Source organism: Osmerus mordax, chromosome 18 (genome assembly GCF_038355195.1).
Source record: "Osmerus mordax isolate fOsmMor3 chromosome 18, fOsmMor3.pri, whole genome shotgun sequence".
NCBI classification, from domain to species: Eukaryota; Metazoa; Chordata; class Actinopteri; order Osmeriformes; family Osmeridae; genus Osmerus; species Osmerus mordax.
In genome coordinates this window covers 6,325,259-6,348,298 of record NC_090067.1, presented here as the reverse complement: position 1 = coordinate 6,348,298, position 23,040 = coordinate 6,325,259, and the positions used below count along the sequence as shown (strand labels likewise).

The 23,040-nt window shown below is 49.2% G+C and overlaps 1 protein-coding gene across 1 annotated transcript in view; it reads right to left on the bottom strand.

Moving 5' to 3' along the window:
- thsd7aa (thrombospondin, type I, domain containing 7Aa) overlaps positions 1-22,543 on the bottom strand; it is a 44,166-nt gene extending 21,623 nt beyond the window's left edge. Inside the window, 8 exon segments of the mRNA XM_067256263.1 lie at positions 1,946-2,140; positions 6,974-7,177; positions 9,462-9,617; positions 12,855-13,036; positions 15,944-15,976; positions 16,087-16,335; positions 19,434-20,313; positions 22,429-22,543. Coding sequence (XP_067112364.1) covers positions 1,946-2,140; positions 6,974-7,177; positions 9,462-9,617; positions 12,855-13,036; positions 15,944-15,976; positions 16,087-16,335; positions 19,434-20,313; positions 22,429-22,543 — 2,014 coding nt within the window.
- Between the last annotated feature and the right edge of the window lie 497 nt (positions 22,544-23,040).

Below are 23,040 nucleotides of genomic sequence, written 5' to 3'. Positions count from 1 at the left end.
GGAGTGGAAGCAAAGCAGATAAGGCCACACTCGGAGGGCCGCTGCTCTTTCTACCGTCGAGGGCCGCAGAGATAGAAGAAACAATTGATCACCGGCAGGCAGGCAGGCCGAAGCCCTTCACTGGGCAATTCATAAAAGATATTATTGGATTTCATCCCAATGTTCATTAATCAGCTGGCGAGCTCGTTGGAAAGCTCATTTGAGATGACATTATTGATGCCACTGTACTCTCTGTGTATAAATGAGACAGTTTTATCGACACTTGAAGGTGCAAGTGTCACCAATTTATCCAGTGAAGTGTGTATGAAAATTGAATCTGGAGCAAGTGGAGGGTGTCTCAAATCTGAGCTCTGCTAATACGGTGTTTCTTATTTCTTCCCAGGAAGTGTTCCTAGTTCCCCTCCAGAGGTGCAGGCCCCGGTATCTCTCCTGACAGAGAGGATCTCTCTCTCTGAGCGGTGTCTTTTCCGTGTGTTAATCCTGTGTCACTACCAAAGGGGTGTTCGAGGCCCGGTGTAATTACTCAGCTTGGGCTTCACTACGTGCTTAGCCTGACTTAGGAGACAAAGTATGAGCGGCTCTGTTGCTTTGCGCTGGCGGACTGACTGAGCCCGCTCTGAGCGGGATGCAGAAGTGCATGCTGGGTACTGACAGGTGCTGTCTCGGGCCAGCCCGCGGGTGCAGCGGGGTTTGGAGGAGAACACACACAGAGACACCGACACACACGCACACACACCAGCCTGCTGGATATCTATAGTAGATAGTGTCTGCTGAATCATTGGAAAGGAAATTCAGCGAGCACTCATATTCTATGGTGTTCCGGCATATCTTCCCTAAATCAGTGCTCCATCAATAACACTTGATTGTATCCCTGCGTAAAGGCTAGTAGCCTTGTAAAAAGCCATGCGATCGCGTCTAGAGAACCTGCCGGCGGGAGAACCCATACTACAACAGCAGGGGCTGTAAAACATCCCATAACAATCCATACATGCCTGTTATCACTCTGTCTGTGTCTAGTCTATGGTGCTTGGGCTTTTGGTGTAAGTGGGCTGTGAAGTGGCTGACTGTCAGTTGGGGGGGGGGGGGGTCTGGGGGCCTCTGGGGGGGGGGGGGGGGGGGGGGGGGCACTTTAAACCCGGAGCATCTCTCACTCTCTAACATGGCATTGTTGCCCTCTCACACTCTCCCATCCACAGCTCTGCGCGCCAGGGGGTTTGCAGCACTCAAGCACTAAGGAACCCTCATTACTTGGACTACACTACACACAGTCAAGGGCTTCTTTTCTGCTTCACGAGCAAGGAGTTATTGCTGAGCCAGCAGAAGTGGGAAGGGATAGACTGCCATCCTGGTAGCCATATATCTACATGCTATCTACTTATAGATGCATCTACTACTAAATATGTGAAGGGAACATTTTCTACATCAGCAGAAACGTCTAGGACGTTCTACGTTTGTTTAAGAGCACGGGAGATGCTTATACCGAAGAGAGCAGGGACCTTTGGCACCTGTGACAGACCTTGAGAGGACGGCAAAATGCAAAGTTACCAACCCTTTGACCGAAATTAGAGCATTTATGACAGACATAAATACCAAGCACTGGGCATCTACAGTCAATGGCACTTTAAACATGGCTGAAAGTCATCTAGAACCACTTGAGGTCTATCAAGCTGGCTACCCTCTAGTCTAAAACGACACGTCTCCTTACCATGCATCACTGTTACCCAAGCCACAACCTGGGCAGTGGCTGCAGAGAAGCATAGAGAAGAATTCATTAAGCGTTGACATTCGACTGGGAGTACACCGCTCAGGACAAAGACAGGTGGGGGGGGGGGGCACTTGCCTCAGCAGCCTGCTTGTACAATCTAGAAGTGTCTCCTGTGATTTGTGGGTGTGTGTACTTGTGTGTGTGTGTGTGTTCTAGTGTGCGTGTGTGCTTTGGACTCACCTTGGCCTGCGTTGTAGGCCAGGATGGAGCGAGCCCTGGTCTGCTTGCCCTCCGTGTTCTTGCCTGAGCAGGTGTGGGAGCACTGGGTCCAGGATGTCCAGGGGCTCAGCACACAGTCCTTGGGGCAAGGCACCTCACACACCACGGGCATGGGCAGGATGGCATCGCGACACAGCTGTCTGTCCACGTACTCCCCTACAAACACAGACAGACGGACAGCGTGAGGGGGAGAGAAAGAGACAAAAAGTGTGAGAGAGAGAAAGAGACACAGAGAGAGAGAGACACACAGAGAGAGAGAGAGAGAGAGAGAGAGAGAGAGAGAGAGAGAGGGAGCGAGAGGGAGAGAGTGGGAGAGAGATAAAGTGTGTGAGAGATTGTGAGGAAGTGAGCCTCGATGCGTCAGCCTCACATGCGTCGACAACCTCGTGTTCCACTAAGCATTTATGCATGCAGTGTCAATGACCGAAAAGAAAAGGTACGTTGTTAGCGACAGTGTGTTTACATCATGCTACTCTACGCAACTGTAGCCTGGCTTCTTAGACAAACACATAAATAAACCAACTCCAGTCAGAACTGTCAGACTCTGGGGAACACACCAAGGTGATAACAGCTCCTTCAAAAACACTATTTATGACCTCATGCATAAATACTGAGGTTTATGCTACTTTGACTTTCAGATTCAGTCAGGCATTAGTGTAATCTGCGTCTCATGACTTTGATAGCCAGCATGAAAGAGAAAAAAAATAATCTAAAGCGAATGCGTCCTTGAGACAGAGACTTACACGCGTTAAATAAATCCCGCTGCATCTGCTGTAACCGACCATGTTGCTGATGGGAGACCGTTAGGGTCAGAGTTCAATCATTATCCGAACACGGATGAAATGTTCAGTCTCCCGCCAAGCTCATCTGGGATTGACACTGACCGACTCATGCTTAGCATTGGCCTTTAACACTCTGAAATATAGACATGTGCGTTCAATCGGAATACATCTTTGGCAGGTAAACTGCTAGAAATAAGCGAGTTGAATACTTTTAAATCATTTTAAATAAGGAAGACATACCGTGATGCCCATATCCCCGTGTGTTTAACACACAGTAGTGAAAGTGTGGAAACGGCCCCAGCATAAAGAGATGGTTCAGCTGAAGTTCAGCAGCCTCCGATATGCATTAATACAACATTATCATCCTCCTCAACACACGTGTAGGGAAATTAGAGGAGATGGCGCTGAGCTGAGGAAAGTGTCACAAAGCCCATGGTGTTTGAAAACATGAATGAAAGAGAATCCTCCCAGAGCCAAAACAGAGCCAAGCACATTAGTGAGCGAGATCTTTTCAGCTTGTCCGTCACAAATTGAGGTTTGCTTGGGGAAACCTAGTTCCGGCGGGCCTTTTAACAGCTGCTACATTGGCATAAGCCTGAGGCCAGGACTCTCCAACCTGGTTCCTGGAGAACGTAGCTTCCTTAACCATAGGTTTTTGCTCCCCCCATTTGTAACTAACCTGATACGTTTTTTGAATCAGGTGTGCTATAGAAGATTCAGGCTGGAGCAAAAACCTACAAGGTAGCTTTCCAGGAAGCAGGTTGGAGAGCATTGTGCAATTACTGTAAAAGAGAAAGGCTGAATCTGAGACCACCCTAGGCCTCAGGATGGATCGTCCTAAACGGCTTATAGAGGAAACAGGGGATTTAGACATTTGAGGTCCTTTCAAGGTTTTTTGGCTCACTTAAAACACAGTGAGCCTCGCAACTAACCGGATTGTATTGATCTTGAGATCTACCCCACTGCCCCCAACCCCCAACCCCACCTTCCTCCACCCTCCACCCCGATCTCATCACCCTGCCATGGGCCATATCAGTAAAAAAAAATCCCATTGAGCCAGGATGAGGAGCTGGAAGCAGTGAGTCAGATGACACTTCTGGAACCCCAGGGAACCAACAAATCAATTTCCATCAGCAGCAAACAACAGGGGATCAATAAGGTCCAGACAAGAGGGACCGATAGGACCACCTGGGGGCCCTGGGGGATGGGGGGGGGGGGGGGGGGGGGGGGGGTGGCTGAATGGATCCCATCCTAGTGATGGATGCTGGGAGAAGATCATGAAAGTGTTTGTGTGACACTGATGATTCAGAGGATGTCCTATTACGGGAACAATGTGAGTCTGGCTACTGTCAATTATGCACCCAGAAGGAAACAGTTATGTGTTAACATGTCAACACCCCCCTAAAAAAACCTTCCTCTCAGACAATAAACTCCTCAATCTCTGGGTCTGGTTAGTGTCACAAATCCATTCAGCAAAACTCCCCAAAAAGGATATCTGAAAAAGCTCACATATATCTGTCTGGCCCTGATTCTGGGAGGCGCCCGGGCGATCAAAAGAACCGGTTTCCTTTTAGCGTCACACACATCAGACGAGTCAAGCGGTGTTCTCTACCTGTGTCTGAACCTCCGCTGACGGAAATGTACCAGCCAGCGCCTGACATCCTCTCCATTCAGCTTCTGCCACATCCGAGAGAGATTGCTTCTCTCACACACTCTCGGAGATAATGGGGAAGAAAGGCAGACCGAATCCAACTCGACGGAGTGGAGCAGGCACACGTAATCTAATTTAGCAATAAGTCTGATTCAACAGGGTGCCGTGAGGGGAAAAACAAGCCTGCTGTGTAGCTCAGTAGAGTGCCTTTCAGAGAAGGAAAGGGGTATGGAGAGGTCACCTCAAACTCAATCTGTTTTCTTCATCTCTTCTTCCTGTTCTCCGACAGCTACCTGGGCTTGTTAACTGCATAACTAAATGGGTCAATATAACACAGCTACCCTGTGGAATAGGAGGATGGAGGGATGGAGAGAGAGAGAGTGGCAAGTAAAGGAGGGTGTCTGGGAGAGGGCTGATGTTATTATTATTTTACATCAGCAATATATCTCATTCCACTCATTCCTTGGGAATTTAATGTTCGGTAAAATGGGAGTTGTCCCTCAAAGCGATACAGCTTCCAGTTGTGTGTTTGTATGCATGGATACATACAGGACGGCACTGTATCCATGAAGCACGTACACGGAGTGGGCTGTGTACAGAGAGTGCCGGGGATAAATCCTTCTAAATGAAAGTAGTTTATGATCTATTTTATAAGAAGGAACACAGAGATGGGAAATAGCAGAGGCATAAATCTAGTACCCAGCTCACCTCAGCATCTCTCTGTTTGACCGAGAGATGACGGCAATTATCGCCACGGTGACAGGCATGCAGGCAGCACAGAGGGAGCGATGGTGCTGAATGGGAACATTGATTACGACCATAATATGGAAACTGATTGAGGAGTGCGAACACCCTCCCTCCCTCCATCGCTCCATCCATCCCTCCCTCCCTCCCTCCTCCACCTCCCTCCCTCCCTCCTCCACCTCCCTCCCTCCCTCCTCCACCTCCCTCTGCTTGCCTCTCCTCTCACTCTCATTCCCCCTGGGGTCTCATTAACTGCCTGTGTGCCATGCAACAGGAATGTCCTCTATAATTGCTAGATTCAAATGCAAAAATCGAATAGAGCTACAGAAGGGAGGGTGGACGTGGGGGTGGGAGGGGGGGATGGGGGTTGGGATGGGGGGGTGGGAGGGGGGATGGGGGATGGGGGAGGGCAAAATACAATTATAACTCATAGTCCATAATTGAATCATTAATGCAATGTGGATTTCCTTCTAACACAACACAATAGTGTGAAAAGAGAAGGTCACATCATCTCATATTGCCATCTCAATTCTTTTGTCTTTTTAGTACCCAAGCTTATAGCCCTTAAATGAATTAGGCAGGTCCAATTTGGATTGTGTATGTCCATTAGGCTTGGGATTCACACTCGTTACTGCTTTCGTTGTTCAGAAATTGAGTCAGCTATACTGTTGAAATTAATCAAGTCAGGTAGTCAGGTAAATCAAATTATTGAAATTAGACTTCAAGTCATCTGCACGGACGAGTCTCCTTGGTGTACTCAACCAAAATGAACCTCCCAAATCATATTAAAAATGCATTTTCTCTAGGAACACAATAACAAATGTTTGCCCTGTATCAGACTGCATCGGAGAATATCTGTTATTTTGTTGCTTTTCTTTGTTTTTAGTTGGTTAGGGAAAGAAAAAAAAATTACAAGAAAAGATCATCTAACAGCACACATTGGTGAGGTTGTCACTTGGTCTGTGTGTGGGAGTGTAACAAAAAAAGAGAGAGGGTAAGAGAGAGAGAGAGAAAGGGTGCTTCAGTTTGTACCTGCTGTGTCTTGTAAATATGCATTACAACAGGGCATTCCTTTCAAACACAGCAAATAGGGGAGTAAGTCTTTGATGTCAAACTAACAGAACTCAGAATTTAAAAACAGATGCTGTACCCAGTGTGTGTGTGTGTGTGCGTGTGCATGTACGTGTGTGTGTGATCCATCAGGCAGTGCCAGCACAGCTCTCCCGGTGCCTCATCCTCTCAGCCAGCACAATTACAGCCAGTCACTTGTGCCTGGCCCCAGGGACACCAAGCAGCAGGCTGGAGCTAGCTTGGCTTTAGTCAGGCCCTCAAGCACACACACACATGCACACGCATACACACGCATACACACACTCTCGTTGACACAGTGCAAATACAAACACTGGCACAAGCCTCAACAGACCTGTGTAATCTTAAAACAACAACAACAACAAAACAGCTACAAAAACAGCAATTATATATGTTGGGCACCAGTCCAGGGCTAAGGCCCAGCAGTGCCGGTTCAAGGGAAGACCAAGAAGCACAGGCACACAGCAATCTGCGTCTGTGAGCAGAAACATAATGTACACATTCTCAAAACAAGCTAGGGGTTTCTTCTCGTATGGTAATGGACTCATTCGATTATGATCCTAATCACGTTACAGCACACAGATGTTGGTCTTTACCTTATTCTCCTCGAGACCTTACTAGGGGAACATCTAATATCGAATCAACAAGTCTGTTGCCAATCCCAAAGGTGTGAACCGAAGGATGTGATTCTGTTTGTGTCTCTGACTTGTCCTCTCTGCTTACCGTCACTGTTGATACACTGCACTTGTGGGACCTGTGTCCCCGGACCGCACTCTTTCTCGTTGTCCGGGACGCACTCCTCCAGTCTCACCAGCAGCCAATCGTAGCAGCTGGGGTCGTCACATGGTATGGCCTCCACCAGGTGCGGGCAATTCCCCGTGCCGGCCGTGGGCTCGTTGGCGATCCTCCTCTTCCTCAGTTTGAAACCTGTCGGAGAGCAACAGGAAGTCAGCGAGGTGATGAAGGGCGCTCTGCCCCTGCTCCCGTCGGGTGTCACCCCTCTGAGGTGTGCACGGAGCCACACTTCTGTTCTGTGAGTACACTCAAGCCATTTGAGCAACTTCAAAACATGAACTTCCCCCGACGGTCACAGTGTGCCTTGGATGAGAACCCGTAATGTTGCATTAACATGACAGGCCATTAAGCCGCACAGATGAGAGGAATTACAGGAACAGCTCCTCATAATGATTATTATTATTCTTCCCTCATTACGCCGGGTTTTACCCAAAGTGACTAATGTATGCAGCAATCCATTAATACGGCAGGGATTGGGTATGGCTCAGATGAAGGGCATGCGAGCAGAGCCTGGGGCCCAGGGAGACCTCGGGGTGTGGGAGGGGGAACCATGAGAACCCATGCCCAGCCCAAGGTCACCTTCCCCCCAGCCTGTGGCCCTAATCACACCGCTGCCTGGGCCAGATAAGGCAGGAGGGCAGCGGGGTGCCTGCAGGACTCAGGTGGGGACCGCTCAATCTCTTCTCTGATTATTTCTATCCCCTTCTCTTTCTTCTTCTCCCTCACACTGTTATTCAATCAGGCGGGTCAGCCGAACGTATTGTCATGTGCTGGAGGGCCAAGGTTTGGGTTTCGTCTGGAGGGTTTAGGGTGTGGGAGGAGGGGGAGGGGGCCTGGGGAACCCAGGGATCAGCCACTGCCTGGATATCAGTTAAGGACAGCAAGGTGTGAATATTGGAAGAAGCCCCTCGCCTTAGAGCAGGAGGGTTCACTGTCCTGCGCACAAGTAAATACTAGAACCAAACCAGTCATATTTAATTACCGCTGTAGGCTGGTGTGTGTGCGTGTGTTTATGTGTGTGTATGCGTGTGTTTATGTGTGTGTGTGTGTGTGTGTGTGCACGGCCATAAGCACAGCAGATCTCTCATTAGCGAGACAGTTTGTTCCTGGGATTCATCAAATCTGTCTAGATCCAATCGCAGCCTGTACTCCTTCTGCCAGCCAAAACACACAGTGACAAACGTTCGCTAAGCTAAGGCTGGGCATCGCAGCACGATGACGTTCATGCTCCGTGTCAGGTGGATAAAGAAGATTTAGGACCCAGACGATCCCAGAGAGTCCACATCTCTCTCGATAATGAGAGCCAGTGTTTACACACTCAAGTCTCCGTGTATGTGTGTGTGCGCGCGCGTCTTGAGTGTGTGAGTTTTATGACATCAAGCAGGAAACGGCGCACGATGGCGGAACCAGAGTGAGAGGATCCATCATTAAGATGCATCGAGGAGAATTTCCAGCCATCCCCCCACATTTGAGGCGCTTCATTAAGGGAGAGTCAATATGCATTAGTCATTGCGGAGGCCGCTGTTCCTGCGATAATTAAGGGCTGAGCCAGCGAGCGTGTCAGCCTGGCTGATGGACTAGCAACGACTGTCACGCCGCCTAACAAAGAGGGAGAAAGGGACACCGCCAAACCTCCTCCACCTCCGCCCTCCGTCACTGCCCCCCCCCACCCCCACTGCTGCCCTTCTGTCTGTCCATCAAGCTGCCTGTCTGTCTGTCTGATTGGCCACCCGCCCGCCCGCCCACCAGTCTGTCTGCCTGATTGTTGGTTTGTCTGTCCCTCATGCTCTCGTTTTCTCTTTCCATTTGTCACTTGTCTTTCCCCTCTTTTCCAGGGCACACACACCATAGGGCTTGGGGATAATGAGGAGGCCTCAATCTTTTTCTGTCATTAAGTCTGTTAATGACAGCTGTGGGACCTGCCTCATATACTGCACAGCCACTACAAACACCCGCTGTAGCTAATACGTCAACAAATGACTAGTTGGCAGCCTTTAGCCTCAAATTCCGACTTCAGTAGATGTTTACTTCACATTTGATCCCCATTTCCATACTCTAAAGTAGAGTTTATTTTGGACGACACAAATGTTGTGTGTTTTTGTTTCATTTTCAGTCTTTTAAGGATCATTACACACGTCGCAAGCATGAGGCGTCTCAGGGCAGGCAGAGGCAGTAAAGACAGCCCATTGTCAGACTCCACTCACAGTCATAACTCACATTTGGACAAATTGGACAAAACAAAGAGTTTGTGTGGGAACACAGACTGTACATTCACGAATGTCAATACGCCCTTCAATAGAGCCAGACATTGATTAGAAACAGTGATATGATTGAGGTTGACGCCGGATACCGCCATACATTTTAATGAGCGAGACTCTCCACTGACAATGATGTCTCGTCGCTGATGTCTGCCTACCTTTCTTGGCTGCTTGGTCCTGGCAGTTCTCGAAGGTGCAGGGGCCCCAGGCGCTCCAGGAGGACACGTCACACTCCACAGGACAGGCGATGTGGCACAGCTGGGTGGTGCTGGGGGCCACGCCCAGACACAAGTCACTATCTACGGGCCTGGATGCTGGAGGAACACAGATAGACAGAGGGGGGTGTGTTGGAGGATCTGTGGACCTGTGTACCTGACCTCTTTCACTCCAGGAGGCCGGATACAACTTGAGGCTAATGACTTTGTTGTTTTTGTTAGGGCCACAGGTCCACACAGAAGGAAAGAGGAGCTCTTGAATTTCCCTGCCTTTCCGACTTCACAATCCGCGCTCGCAAAACCTTTTGAAAACACAGAGAGCGTTCGCAAGCTGTTTGGCCTTTCATTCCATCCCATCTTCTCTCTTTCATTTTTCTCCTATCTTTCCCTGTACCGTCCGACTCTGACACAACAAAGCCTTTTGTTTCCCTCACCTCTCCCAGGCTGAGGCTGCCTGCTGCCTCCAGCGGCACTCTGTGCTGAAAGAGGCAGTGAGGCAGCGAGGCAGTCAGGTAGTGAGCTGTGGGTGACTCTCTGCAAGGTCACCACATTGATGAATCATTCCGCCTCGCAACTTCACGAAAGCCAGTCTCATTCACATGCAAATTACCTCCACTTGGCCAATCGTGTGTCCTTTAAATGGAGTCTCCCAAAAATAGGTGTGTGTTCTTTTGTGTGTGTGTGCATGCGTGGGAGTATTTGTGCATTGTGTGCAGCAATACCGTTTGATGTTTTCTCCTAATCGCGCAGCCCATTATTCTTTTTTATTGTCAAATCCCTCTGGGCAAGCGAACAGAATAGGCGCAATCAAATGGAGTACGTACATAAGCTTTAAAAAGGTATTAAGTGGATGCTTACTACCTGTGTTTTCCAGGCCAAGCAGCTGTCAGAGAGCACAGGCTCCAAATTACCTGTTGGTAATGATAATGACTCCACATGTTTACACATTACACACACTGAGCCCTCCGCCAGACAGCCCATTTTCATCTAAAGGATTTCACAAGTGGTTTGTTCTCGGTGTTGCATTAGTAGACAATGGCTAGACAATACTGCCGTCCCTCTACCTTCCGTCTCCCTGTGTCGGCAGCAGAGCATCTCTCCTGGCCGTAATAAAGGATGATTAATGAACATCTCCTTGCAAGCTGACCTTGCACAGGTGGCCCGTCTCTACCTCGCCTGCCAGATGGGCCGGGCTTCCCCTCCCCTCCACGCAGGGATTCCAGGGCCCAACTTCAGGGCCCCTTGCAGCCTGAGCCGACCCCCTGCTGCTCACTCTCCCCCCCCCCCCCCCCCCCCCCCCCCCCCCCCACCGGCAGGCATCATCAATAACTCCACTGCCTCTGGCTGCTGAGAGGCACACCATGATACTAACCAGGGTGTAGTATACCCCCGCCCACACACTCCCCATTCACCCCCCCCCCACACACACACACACACTCACCACCCCGGCCACATTGATTAAACAATCGAAACAGACCCGGCTGGAGAGCGAGTAAGCATCCCAGCCAATACAGTAGTATCAGCGTTCTCGCTCTCACCCTCCTTCGCTCTCTCTTTATCTCTCTCTCTCTCCAACTATCCCTTTGTCCTCCCCCTCCAGTGACTGGTAATGAACAGATATTGAGACAGCTGCTTTTCCCCCCTTTCCGCCGTGTCTGCAGGCCCCCTGCTGAGAGAAAAATAAACCCAAGTCTTGTTTTGCCAAATACAAGACGCTGAATGAGACATTGTACCGGCACGGAGAACCAGGGTGGAAAGATGTCTTTCAGAAGCACAATGTACCCTTCATAGCGGCCTGTTGGCATTCATAGCGTGCTTCCCAAAAGCCAGCAGTAATCCCTGAATGATTGAAGCAGAGTTTTTGGTCCAAATAAAGCCTCCATTTCCCTATGTAGATCAGAGAGGAAGTGTGTGGGCCCATAAAAGATGGGGACACACACGGCAGTAATCTGACTGGGGGCGATGGTCCAGAGGCCTTTGGGAGTTTGCAGAAATGATTTGTTACGAACATAGCCTGGCTCAGTTACATCGGGACTTACATACCATCCTTGAAAGCAAATGACGAGATGACATCATCTTAAAATATGATAGAGCCCATATTTCTTTATGCTTAGGTTTTCCTCCCAGAGGTTGTTGTCTGAGCCCAAGGTCTATATATAACAGGTGGGGGATTTGGGCTTGCATATTACCTGCTTTATTGAATTGAAGGTGTGTTGTGCAGATTGTTTTAAGCTGAGGAGAGACATTAAGAGTATGTGGAATGAATCGGTGAATGCAGTAGCAAACAAGGAGAGATCTTTTTCACAGTATGTGGGAGCCTTAATGAGGTAGAACTATTTTATTAGATTCAATTAAATTGTAGCCTACATCTCTCTCTCTCCCTCTCTCCCTCTCTCTCTGTATGTCAAACTTCTAACTGCATCACTTGTTCGGCTGGCTCGCAGCAGCTGCAGCCATTTGAATAATTTCTGTGAGCAGTGGCCAGTCCAGCCCCCGGACCAGATGGACAGGGAGAGTGTGTGTGTGTGCATGTGTGTGTGTTTGTGTGTGTGCATGTGTGTGTATGCGTGTTCCAGCCCAGGATAAGCATGGGCACAGCACCAGGCCAAGTCGCTTCTACACACACAGCAAAGGACCACCACTTCACCCAGCGCTCATACTCTCTCCTCCCTCCATCACTCCATCCCTCCTGCTCTCCTTCCCTCCATCCCTTCATCCCTCCATCCCTCCCTCCCTAAGTCCATCACTCTCTCTCTCTCTCTCTCTCTCTCTCTCTCTCTCTCTCTCTCTCTCTCTCTCTCTCTCTCTTGCTCACATGCCTTAGCATAGTCCTGCATGCCGTCTCCAGATACAAAGCGCAGTTTAAAACCCTCTAATTCCCTCTTCCCTTTCACACATGGCTGCCAATACGTGGAGTGTGCACAGGGCTGGAGATGGGGATCTGGGGAGGGGGAGCAGGTTGGGCCGGGGGAAGGGGTGCAGGAGTGGGGAGTGGAGGCGGCAGCAGGGATCCCTCCGCACACGCTGGCCAACTTCCACCCTCCACTAACTCTGCTCTGCAGGCGTGACACGGAGCCGGCCTGACAGGTGTGACAAAACATGTGCAGCGTCAGATGTGTGTCTTTCCCGGTTCAGTGGAGTGTGCACGAACATGCTTTATAAATCATTGTCTGGGGTTGGGAGCGTCGGCTAGGAAAACCAATCGTGCTGACGAGGTAATTTAGCTGCGTTGTCTTGGCGATAACAGGCTAATGATGGGAGTATAATAAGAGCATGTAGCCAGGCCAACGGAGTTGTGGGTGTTTGGATGGAGCTGATGCCTGCCGGGAAAGCTACCTTCTTTGCTCTTGAGGGCGCTGAGGTTGGACGGCATGTCGGAAGGGGCCTGGACGCAGTACACCTCGCGGTTCTGGACCCCGCCCCCGCAGAGCCCCGTCTGGTTGCCACGGCGACGGTCCTGTTGGCTTAGCAACATGTCCACCCGGCACTCGCTCCATTCCGTGGTCTTCCAGTTGTACCTGCAGAGGAGGAGAGGCAAGAGACCGCCTTTAAGAAAGGGTGGAGGGGGTGAACTGTAAACTGTACGTGTGACATCCCTCCAGGCGAGCCCGTGAAACAGGGTCTTCTACACAGACAGATTACAAAGCCAAAGCTGTGCATTCTAAGAAGGCAACTGGTTATTAAGCCCCATTTCATTATGTGGAATCAGGTCATGCATTTGTACTACATGCAATTGATGTGACGGGTTTTGTAGAGAGCCATCCATAGAGCAAATCGTTACACTTTCCCACGCTAGGACTGGCTGAGATGTTGTATAATTTCCCTGTGCAAAAAAAACAAACAAATGTTCATCATTTTAATTTAGTTACCCACCCCAAGAGGATTGCTTGCTTAGTAGAAGAAGTACAAAACTTTGCATTATCTTGCCTAATTTCCTGAAAATAAAAAAATCACAGAGAAAAGCCTGCTTAAAGTATTATTTGTATTCTTTATTGTACGGCTCACTGCAAGGAGAGTACTGAATGAGATGACTGTGCTGCTAAGTCAAACAGCATTGGAGGAAGCATTTGTTGTCCTTAGAAAAAGCTTGATGATGTCAACCAGACCTTATCATTTTGTCTACTGTTTGCCTCAGGATTTTCCATAGCCCTGGTTTTCCCTCTGAGAACACGATGACCTAAATGATCCCCAATAGATACAATCACCTGTTCCAGCTACACAAAGATTATAGGCTGTTCTCTAGAGGAGCTAGTCACGAGGCTACCTGCCTCTGCTTCAGTGCTCATGCATTGACTATTTTTTCACCCCACGGTTAGAATACGCAGGGCCCTTGCCTCTGTCGCCACGGCAATAATGGAATTAATTTGAGGTCAGCAATGAAAGAGCTCCATATTCATGAGCACGGTGGTTCTCTCTCTCTCTCTCTCTCTATCACCACAGCGCTGCACCGCAACGAGGCCCAAGGGACACCAATGCATCATGGGGCTTTGAGTCTCCCAGATGGGGACACCTTCTAAAAAGAGATATTCTTCAATAATATAGACTGGGTTATGGCCACAGGGGTCAAACTTCTTTTCATGCTCTCTTTAAAACCGAGGCGACCAGTGCTTGCTGCCAGAGTTGATTTATCTTCCTACCAGTGCAACAATGGCTGATATTGCCAATTAAAGTCCAGCTGTAAATGGAACACATGGTTCCACTTCAATCACAGAAAACTGCACTGTGATTTTGCTTAATGTACTGTAGTCTATATTACCAACCATTAATCTAAGGATCATGAAATCTGTCTTTTCATTACAACCAATGTTTCACATTGACTCAAAAACTCTATGTAAGTGCATACAGCTGAGTCCAGCTGCAATCATATGAAATGTCTTTATGTACTCTTGTGATTAAGTCTGTACATCCAAACCCTGCTCAGCCGCTAACCCTCTGATCATTGAGACCGTGTATACCGGTACTGTAAGGTGGTTATTTGGTTTCCAGCTGCTACGGCAGAGCCTCTGGAGGTTTAGCTGTTTCTCATCCAGCTCGATCCTGGGGGTTGGCGCCTCAGTGTCCCATGTGTTTAGAGACTCAATACAAAGCTAATTAATCAATCGACACCTGTGCAATTCGAGTAAATTGTAGTTAAAATAAGTAGTCATACAAAAATGGTTTATTCCACAAACAGCTCAGTCTAATTTAATCAGGGAAGAATTGATAATGCCAAAGTGGACCAAAAGGTCACAATACCTTGCAAGAGTTTCAGCGTATACTGATTACAAATTTATTGTATGCAAAAATGTCAATTCGATAGAAAGTGACATAATTCATCAAGTGAACCCCAGGTGCCCTGATAGGGAAAGAGCAGGACCTTCACTGAGACAGGGGAGAAAAGAGATATTAACGTTTTTCTGTCTTAACTCAAATGACTATACTGTGTCAGTCACTGTCTATCTCTCTCTCGGTGAGAATCACAGAGAAAAGTAAAAAAGGCCGTTGCAGATGGCATTCCGGCCGTCAGTGATGCATTCGGCTCTCTGGGGGCCTGCCTGGCACAACATCACTGAGGCATCGATAATGATGCTCTTGGTCAGAAATCCTGCATGAGTCTCCGCAGTTGAATGCAAAAGGAAAACGAGGCTCATCAAGAGAGCACGAAAGGCAGGGAGTGAAGCACAGAAACAGTGCCGAGAAACAGGAAGCGAAGCACAGAAACTGTGCCCAGAGACGGGAAGTGAAGCACAGAAACAGTGCAGAGAAACAGGCCAAACAGTTGCTTCAGTCCACAACATTATTTTTGTCACAGCCCTTTTCTCTTTAGTTGGTACAGTCGACTTCAGTCTTTCACAACGAGAGGGACAGGCATGCCATCACAGTGGAGGCAGGGGGGGAAGTGATGATGCATCACAGGCCCCGTCATTAGCAGAGGGGGGGGGGGGGGGGGGGGAGCAGGAGGGGGTCAGATTAGACAGCACGCCTATTGACTCCCTCTCAGACACAGGCCATTCATCACCCCCTCTGTCCTGACTGGCTGGCTGGCCCGGAGCCAAAACACCAGATCATCTCCTCGCCGCCTCTTCCCCCATGTTTCCCTCTTTGGTCTGGACTGTACACACACTCAGGTTAGTGTGTGTAAGAACCCAACAGACATACCCGGTAATGGGGTTGTTATTTTCCTTCCCATACTGTTAACACAGCTGTTATAGTGTGTGTAAATGTATGTGTGTGTATAATTGTGTGGGTGTAATTGTGTGTGTGAGTGGGTTACACTGTCAGCATGGTGCCAGGCTTTAATCACTTAGCAGCCAGAGAGCACTCTAGGTACATGTGTGTTTAGTGCTGGTCAGGCAAGCAACCCTGTCTGGTCAAGTGTCTCTTGCAATGTAGCCAAAGTCATCAAACAAGTTAGCAAAGCCATTTAGCAAAAACAACCGGCTTACCGACGATAACCTTTAGGAAAGGTGTAAAGCACCCTGCGAAAGGAAACGACCATTCAGATGTATCAGCTACTATCATTAACGACGACAACTGTCCGAGGGTCTTGAGACTGCATACGGACGCCCCGTCTGTGGGCAGTACTCACACGACACACGGCGGGACCCCGTCCCCCTGGGGGGTGCAGGGCTCCTTCTCCTCCACGTCCGGGCACTCCGCCCCTCCTCCCACGGGGAACTGGCGCACACGTCGGTTGCGCGCGCGCTCGCCCTTGGGCCCGTTCAGGTCGTAGCAGTCCTTGGAGCAGGCGGACCAGTCGGCCCACTCGCCGACCTCGCAGTCCTTGGTCATGACGCAGGCCTGGTAGGTGACCGGCAGCGTGTCTTGCGAGCACAGGCTGGATGGAGAGGGGGAGAGAGGAGAGGAGATGAGAGGCAAAGGAGATGACAGGGGGAGCTCTCCTAACCAACTGGAGCAGAACAGATCTCTATATCTGGTTCTCTGGATCTGTATTGTGATCTTGTGAATCTTATGAATGGGTCTAAAGGTTAATCTATAATGTCCCTGAATGTGTTCTTTAATGTTTGGCTGGTCTCCGAGAGGGCCTCTGAACTTGTCTCAGACACCGACCACTTGCTGTCCCAGTGGTTCTCAGTCTGCCTTTAGCCTTTGTTATCCAGATTAGTAAAAAGGACCCCCTAAGGCAGAGAGCGCTGGAATCACAGTGACTCTGGCTGCAACCTAGATCTGAGACAGTATAAACAAACGATTATGGATTTATGCAGCTTTTCAGACAGATACAAATCTTAACACCGATTACACTATGACCTATTTTCCCACCAGGATTTTTTTTTCCTAGATCCAGCTGCTTTTCACTTAGTTTTGACGTTTTCAATTAAGATACTCAAAGACTTTCAATCGTACGTTCTAATTAAACAAGAGACCAATCTTTTAGGATCCTTTTATGTGGCATATGAGAAAAGATAAGCCTATTCCCAACAACGAAAACATTTATGTTACAGCTCCGAATCTGCTCTCGTAAAACCCCAGCCGAGAGCATCGATTGTTGTTTATCTTGACAATGCTTTTGACATTAAATGTCAGAATTGAATATGTTATCAAGTCATTCAAACACTTGCACTGTATTCACAGGACCACCACTGAATAAGTGTGTCAGGAATGTATTCTCCCATATTCTGCCCTCAAACAGTAAACACAGAGGCTCCCAGCTCCTGGCTGAGCACTGATGCTGTCATTCGTATCAGATAAGCCTCTTTGGGAGATACAGACATCTGGGCGGTCTCTGTGTAGCCCAAATCAGATGCCTCTGCATCGCTACAGAACTCTACAGAATCACATCATGACTATCCAGTATTGGGTATTTACTGTATATTGGTGAGAGGACCATGACGATAGGTGTTAGACTGTAGTTTGAATGATTTATGCTTGAATGGGGATTTCCCCCCATATTTGCGATGAAAGGCATGTCTGTATGGTGAAGAGCATGCAGAGTGGGGTGATCTACAGTATATATGTAGAAAGAGCCAGGCCTCCGCTGAGACAGAATGAGGACACGATGTACAGAACATGCTTTTTTTATATCCCTGCTAACAACATGTCTTTTAGACACTACATGTGAATCGGTGGCACTCCTTAATAAAACATGCATCAACAACCACCACGCACACCCTGGCTGCGCAGGGGGCCGCCGACTCCTCCTCGCTCACGGGGAGAGCGTGGCCTGCACTGCTGATGGTGTCAAATAGAGACATGAGGCAGGACAGGTCTTAATTGAAATGGACATCATTTTCGTTGCCGGGGTCTCTGTTATTGTTGAAGCTTCCCACGGAGATGTGGGCGAATGTCTAATTAGCCCTTGTGACAGAGCTGAGTAATTATGAAAATGAAAGCAGCACTGGCTGACTCCCTTTCAGGTCATCAGTTTAAGTCTCAAGAAATCGTATCCACACACACATTGCTCTGTTAAAATAGTATTTTGTTCAGTTGCTAAGTGGTCTTACTCAATATATTGCGGAAGAGCATTGGTGCTTCAGACTGAATTAAGAGCTGGTGAATGATGGTTATGCAGTATTTCTCTGTGATAACAGTGTGACGCCCAGTTAAATATGACATAATCAGAGATAAATTAGGGACATCTACAGTCGTGTAGGCCATTTGCACAGACATACTAAAGTTCACTGGACAAACGACCTTGACATTCACATCGCAATAATGAGTGTCATCAGATGTCGTAAAGTCGTATTTCAAGAATTACATATTGTAAATCAAATGATGGAGAAAAAAATTGGAAAACACTCCCCCTGACAACCCAGTTTGAACTTGAACCGAATTTATCTAAATGTATGCAGCATATAAAAATGTTCAAGAAAGAAAAACACTGCAGGCAACATTGACGGAGCTTCTAGTTCACCTCAGAGAGAAACTATGCTCTAGTTTCTGAAAAGTTTTTTGGAGGTTGCAGGAGAGGCATGAATATTTCAATACTAAGAGTAAACAAGTCATGAGATTAATATTAATATGCCTCAGGGCACATATGTGTTACTGCTGACACTTCTCCAAATGCAGAGTTTTGCCAATCCTTTAAGGAGAGTGCCAGGATAGACAGTGATGTTGGGAGCTCACAGCCATAAGTTTGGGTAATGCTTTGGGGCATACCAGTTGACAGCAGTAATAATTAGACTCCTTTTTAGTATTTTCCTACATGAGATTTTTCCAACTAGATTATGTAGAATGACTACAAGACAGACGAGTTAAGTACTGTATTTTGCTCTCATTCTCTTTCAAGAAAAATATTTTTAAGACTATGTCCAGCACTATCTACAGCTGACCACTATCTACAGCTAGCATCCAGTATTTGCGGTGACATTGCACCTTGAAAACATTACAGCGTGTCTGAAATCAAATAAAACTTGACGCCACCACACTATCTTCCAATGAGACAGAGTCGGTCTTAATTGAATTCTCTTAAACAACCCAGTGGAAGAAAACACAGTCTTGTAGCTTTGGCAGAATCCACTCATCTTGGTTACTCAACGTAGCACATTAGCAGTGCATTGTGGGGCGATGAGTTCATGGTGTGTGTCAGGCTCTGTTAGTGAGCTAAACACTTCAGGCTCTGGAAATGTCTTTGAGCTGCGGCTCAGTCTCAGCCCGTGACACAATATCGTGTGCTGAGGGATTCTGGGAAGTGTGAAATGTGAAAACAGATTCACAGATTCAGAGAACAGGGTCTAGGGACCTCGGATTTAAGTCTATCTATCTCTGACTCTATCTCACGCACACACGTACGTGCACACAGGCATGCACGGACACACGGCACATGATAAATGATATACTTGAACAGACATCTCTCCAACACTTCAGTCTCCATGGGGAGCCGGTATAACATTGAAAATGAGATTAGAGACACCAGGGAGGAGCGGATGAGTATGGATGATATTCTTGGGGTACAGAAGGGGCGTGAGGCAAACTCACCTCAGGGCTTCAGTGTCTCCACTCTTGTGCACACAGGTGACCTCCCTGGTCTGGTAGCCCACCTGCAGGTCCCAGAACTTCCCCCCCTGACGGTTCTGACGATTCCGGATCCTCTTCTTCTTGATCAGCTCCCTGGTCTCCGGGTCCTTCACCCTGCCTCTGTCTCTCATCCTCTCCCTCACCTTCTCTCTCACCCGCTCCTTGTTTTTGGCCTTCTTCTGCCTCTTCTTGCCTTTCTCCGGCGTCTGGCGGGCCTGGCGCTGCAGCGGCACCGAGCACAGCCCCCAGGAACCCACCCTGAGGCTGTAGAGGCTCTCCTCGCCCTGGCAGGCCCCTGGCTGGCACGTCTGGAACTCGGTCAGGTTGGGGCAGGCCGAGCCCCCGAACAGGGGCGGAGCCAGGACGAAGCGGATGCGGTTCTGGAGGCCGGTGCCGCAGGTCTTGGAGCAGGCGTTCCACGGGGTGAACTGGGACACCACGCAGTCCCGCGGGCAGGGGATCAGGCAGGCCTGCTCCAGGCGGGGCTTGGGCTCAAAATACTCGCAGATGGCGTCCTCGGCAGGCACGCCGTCCGCTTTCTGGACGCAGCCCACCTCGCGGGTCTGGATGCCCTCGTCCCCGCGCGTGCACACGGCCGGCCGCTGGACGCCCGGGCTGCGCATGGACACGGGGACGCACTGGTTCCAGGCGCCCAGCTGCCAGTCGTACAGTTCCTTGTGCCAGTCGCACACGTGGAAGCAGCTCTGCTGGTTGTCCGGGCGCAGCGCCTCGTCACAGTTGGTGTGCAGGGTGGTCCAGCCCTCGGAGTGGGCGCACCACACCGCCCGACTCTGCCTGCCCCCTGGACCACACTCGCTGCCCATGCACCGGCCCCACGGGCCTGGAGGAAACAGAGGGGAAAAGAGAGAGAGATTGGTCAGGAAAAGTCCAAAACAGGGGATACTTCTTTAGGACAAAGCAAACTCAAATGGTAGGGTAGCCATTTCCCCATCTGTCAGTTTCAATCATGACTATCAGTGGCGTTCCCATCTAGGTTGAGTGCTGTCACTCGGGCGGCTGACTTTGATTGAAAGTTGGAGAGGAATGCAACAAAACAAAATCCAAATTAATCATGTTTGTTTACCCCTGCCTAAAACCACTGAAAGAAATGATTAAACAACACAGCGCACAATATTAGTCCAAATATAAAAGTGCATCTAAGAAGTGCCAAACCCAACCTAAGTGCATCTTGAGTAACAACTTTGTGACAAACAGATTTGTCACAAAATCACACCCACTCGATGTTTCTGATTGCACTTCCTCGGGATTTATGACAGAGCCATTAAGGTTAAGGTAAACATCCTGTAGGAGCATATCTCATGCTCGGGGAAAACATTGAGTGGAGATCGATGCTCCCAGGAACGTGGAAATGAAAGGCACTGTGAAAATGTCAGTGTTCTTGTGTGTAGACGGGTCTATTACTGTGTACCCAAGCCTCTTGTGTCTCAGTGCTACCCAGAACATACAGATGGAATCCCATTCAATTCCACACCAATTACAATCTTTCTTGTTCCAGGCTCTTATTTGAATTTGTTCCAAGGAGGAACATATTTTTTTCATTCTGTATATGGAAAAAGTGAGTGCGAGAGGGAGAGAGAGAGAGAAAGAGAGAGAGAGAGAGAGAGAGAGAGAGAGAGAGAGAGAGAGAGAGAGAGAGGGAGAGAGAGAAAGGCAGAGACATTAAGAACCAGCACACAGCGTAGCCAAGCAGAACTGTCAGTAGTGATGGCTTCGGCTGCTTGCTGTGCTAGCGGCTAGCTAGCCACCCCTGGCCTGCCCCTGTTTCTGATGGGAAGATCTTATAGCCACTCTGAAGAATCGGAATCACAGAAGTGGGTCACAGTCAGTGGAATCATCTCCTGGTGAACCACACCATGGTCTACCTCCTTCTCTTCATCTCTCTCTCGCTCTCTTTCTGGTCTCTGGTGTCCTTATCTGGTGTCCTTATCTTACATTGTGCCCAATCAGCCAGCGGCGAAAACAAGATCAACTATCGGAATGAGAAAAAGAGCCTAGGGGGTTTAAAGGGGGCAAAAGAAAGACAGAGATGACAAGCAAGAGAGAGCGAGAAGACGTGAGAAATATAAGGCTGAGGGATGCATCCTGAATGAGTCAACCTGTGTGTGCATGTGCATGTTTGTGTAAGCTGTAAACACTCTCATGTTTATAGAGAGAGAACAGGAAATTCAGGACAGATTGGTCATCACTACTCCGAGGAGCTTCCTCTCCATGTGTCTGTGTGCTACATGCAGTAAAGACGGAGCCAATGGGGTAAATCAACTGTGTCGCTGATAGCCTGAGGTTCACCATGGGAAATTCCTCATGAACAAAAAGCCCCAGTTTTTGTACCAGCCATATGATTTCCTGAAAATCGACAGTCATTACCTGCCGGGCCTGATGGCACAGCTTCCCGTCGGCCCAGAGTAGAGGCCCTGATCCTGTGGGTGATTTAGCATATCCAGGAACGGGCTACATGAGCGGTTTAAAGCAGCATGCTTTATGGCTCACCTCAATTAAGCCAGGTTACGGCGATGAAAATGTCAGTGGATGAACCAGCAAGCTGAATTAGCCCACGTCTGCAGCCGGAGAAGCCCAATCGATGCGGATCAATGGAGCTCTCGGGAAAACTGCCCCGGACACCGGAGACAGCGGAGCGGCCACTTGCAGGCGGTCACAGAGCGCGCATCTCCCGCCGGCTGCTATTATTACTCTCTGAACACACACACACCAGGAAGTGAGTGTGCCCCTCAGCCTATCTGTATCAGTATATGTGTCAGCGCCTGAAAATTGAGAGGTCAATGGCGGAGGAGAAGGAAAAGAAAACGGTTGGCGAATAGATTTTCTCAGTCAGGAGGGAGGGACAGAGAGGCCAGCCAGGCTGTGGAGGGAGCTGTTAGCATGTCTGCTGGTCGAGGCGTTAGCACTGATTGTGCCGCGAAGAGGCCCTCGTGTTTACAGCCGCAGCGCAGCAGTAGAGTCCCTAGGGGGCAGCACACAGCACTCCCATTCACAGCCTCAGCATCTCGCTGCAGGCGCTCCCCGTAGCTCACGAACGTGTCAGTGGGCGACATGGTTATCGACGGGTGCGGGTGGACATGTGTGTGAGTGGGTCTGAATGTCTGCGTGTGCGCGTGGTGCCGTATGGCTGTTCAAATTGGCATGCGTCCTCCGTCACCCACCGAGTGAAGCCAAGAGGCAGTGAGGGCCGTCGTGAAGGAGTGAGGGGTGTGACACATGGCTCCCCCCCCTCCGTCTCCCCCTCCCAGGACCAACCCCAGGGGTGCCACCATTCTTACTAATAAGGAACCAGTTAGAGAGAGAGAGTAAGACAGAGAGAGAGAGAGAGAGAGAGAGAGAGAGAGAGAGAGAGAGAGAGAGAGAGAGAGAGAGAGAGAGAGAGAGAGAGAGAGAGAGAGAGAACCAAGAGGAGATGAAGGGCAGGGGAGCTGGGGGATGGGTGGCATTTGGGTTTAGTCACAGAAGCTGCTGTTGAGAGAGAGAGGGGATGGGGGCAGTAAGTGGAGGGGGGGGGGTAAGAGAGACAGAGGGGGAGATACAGAGAAATGGA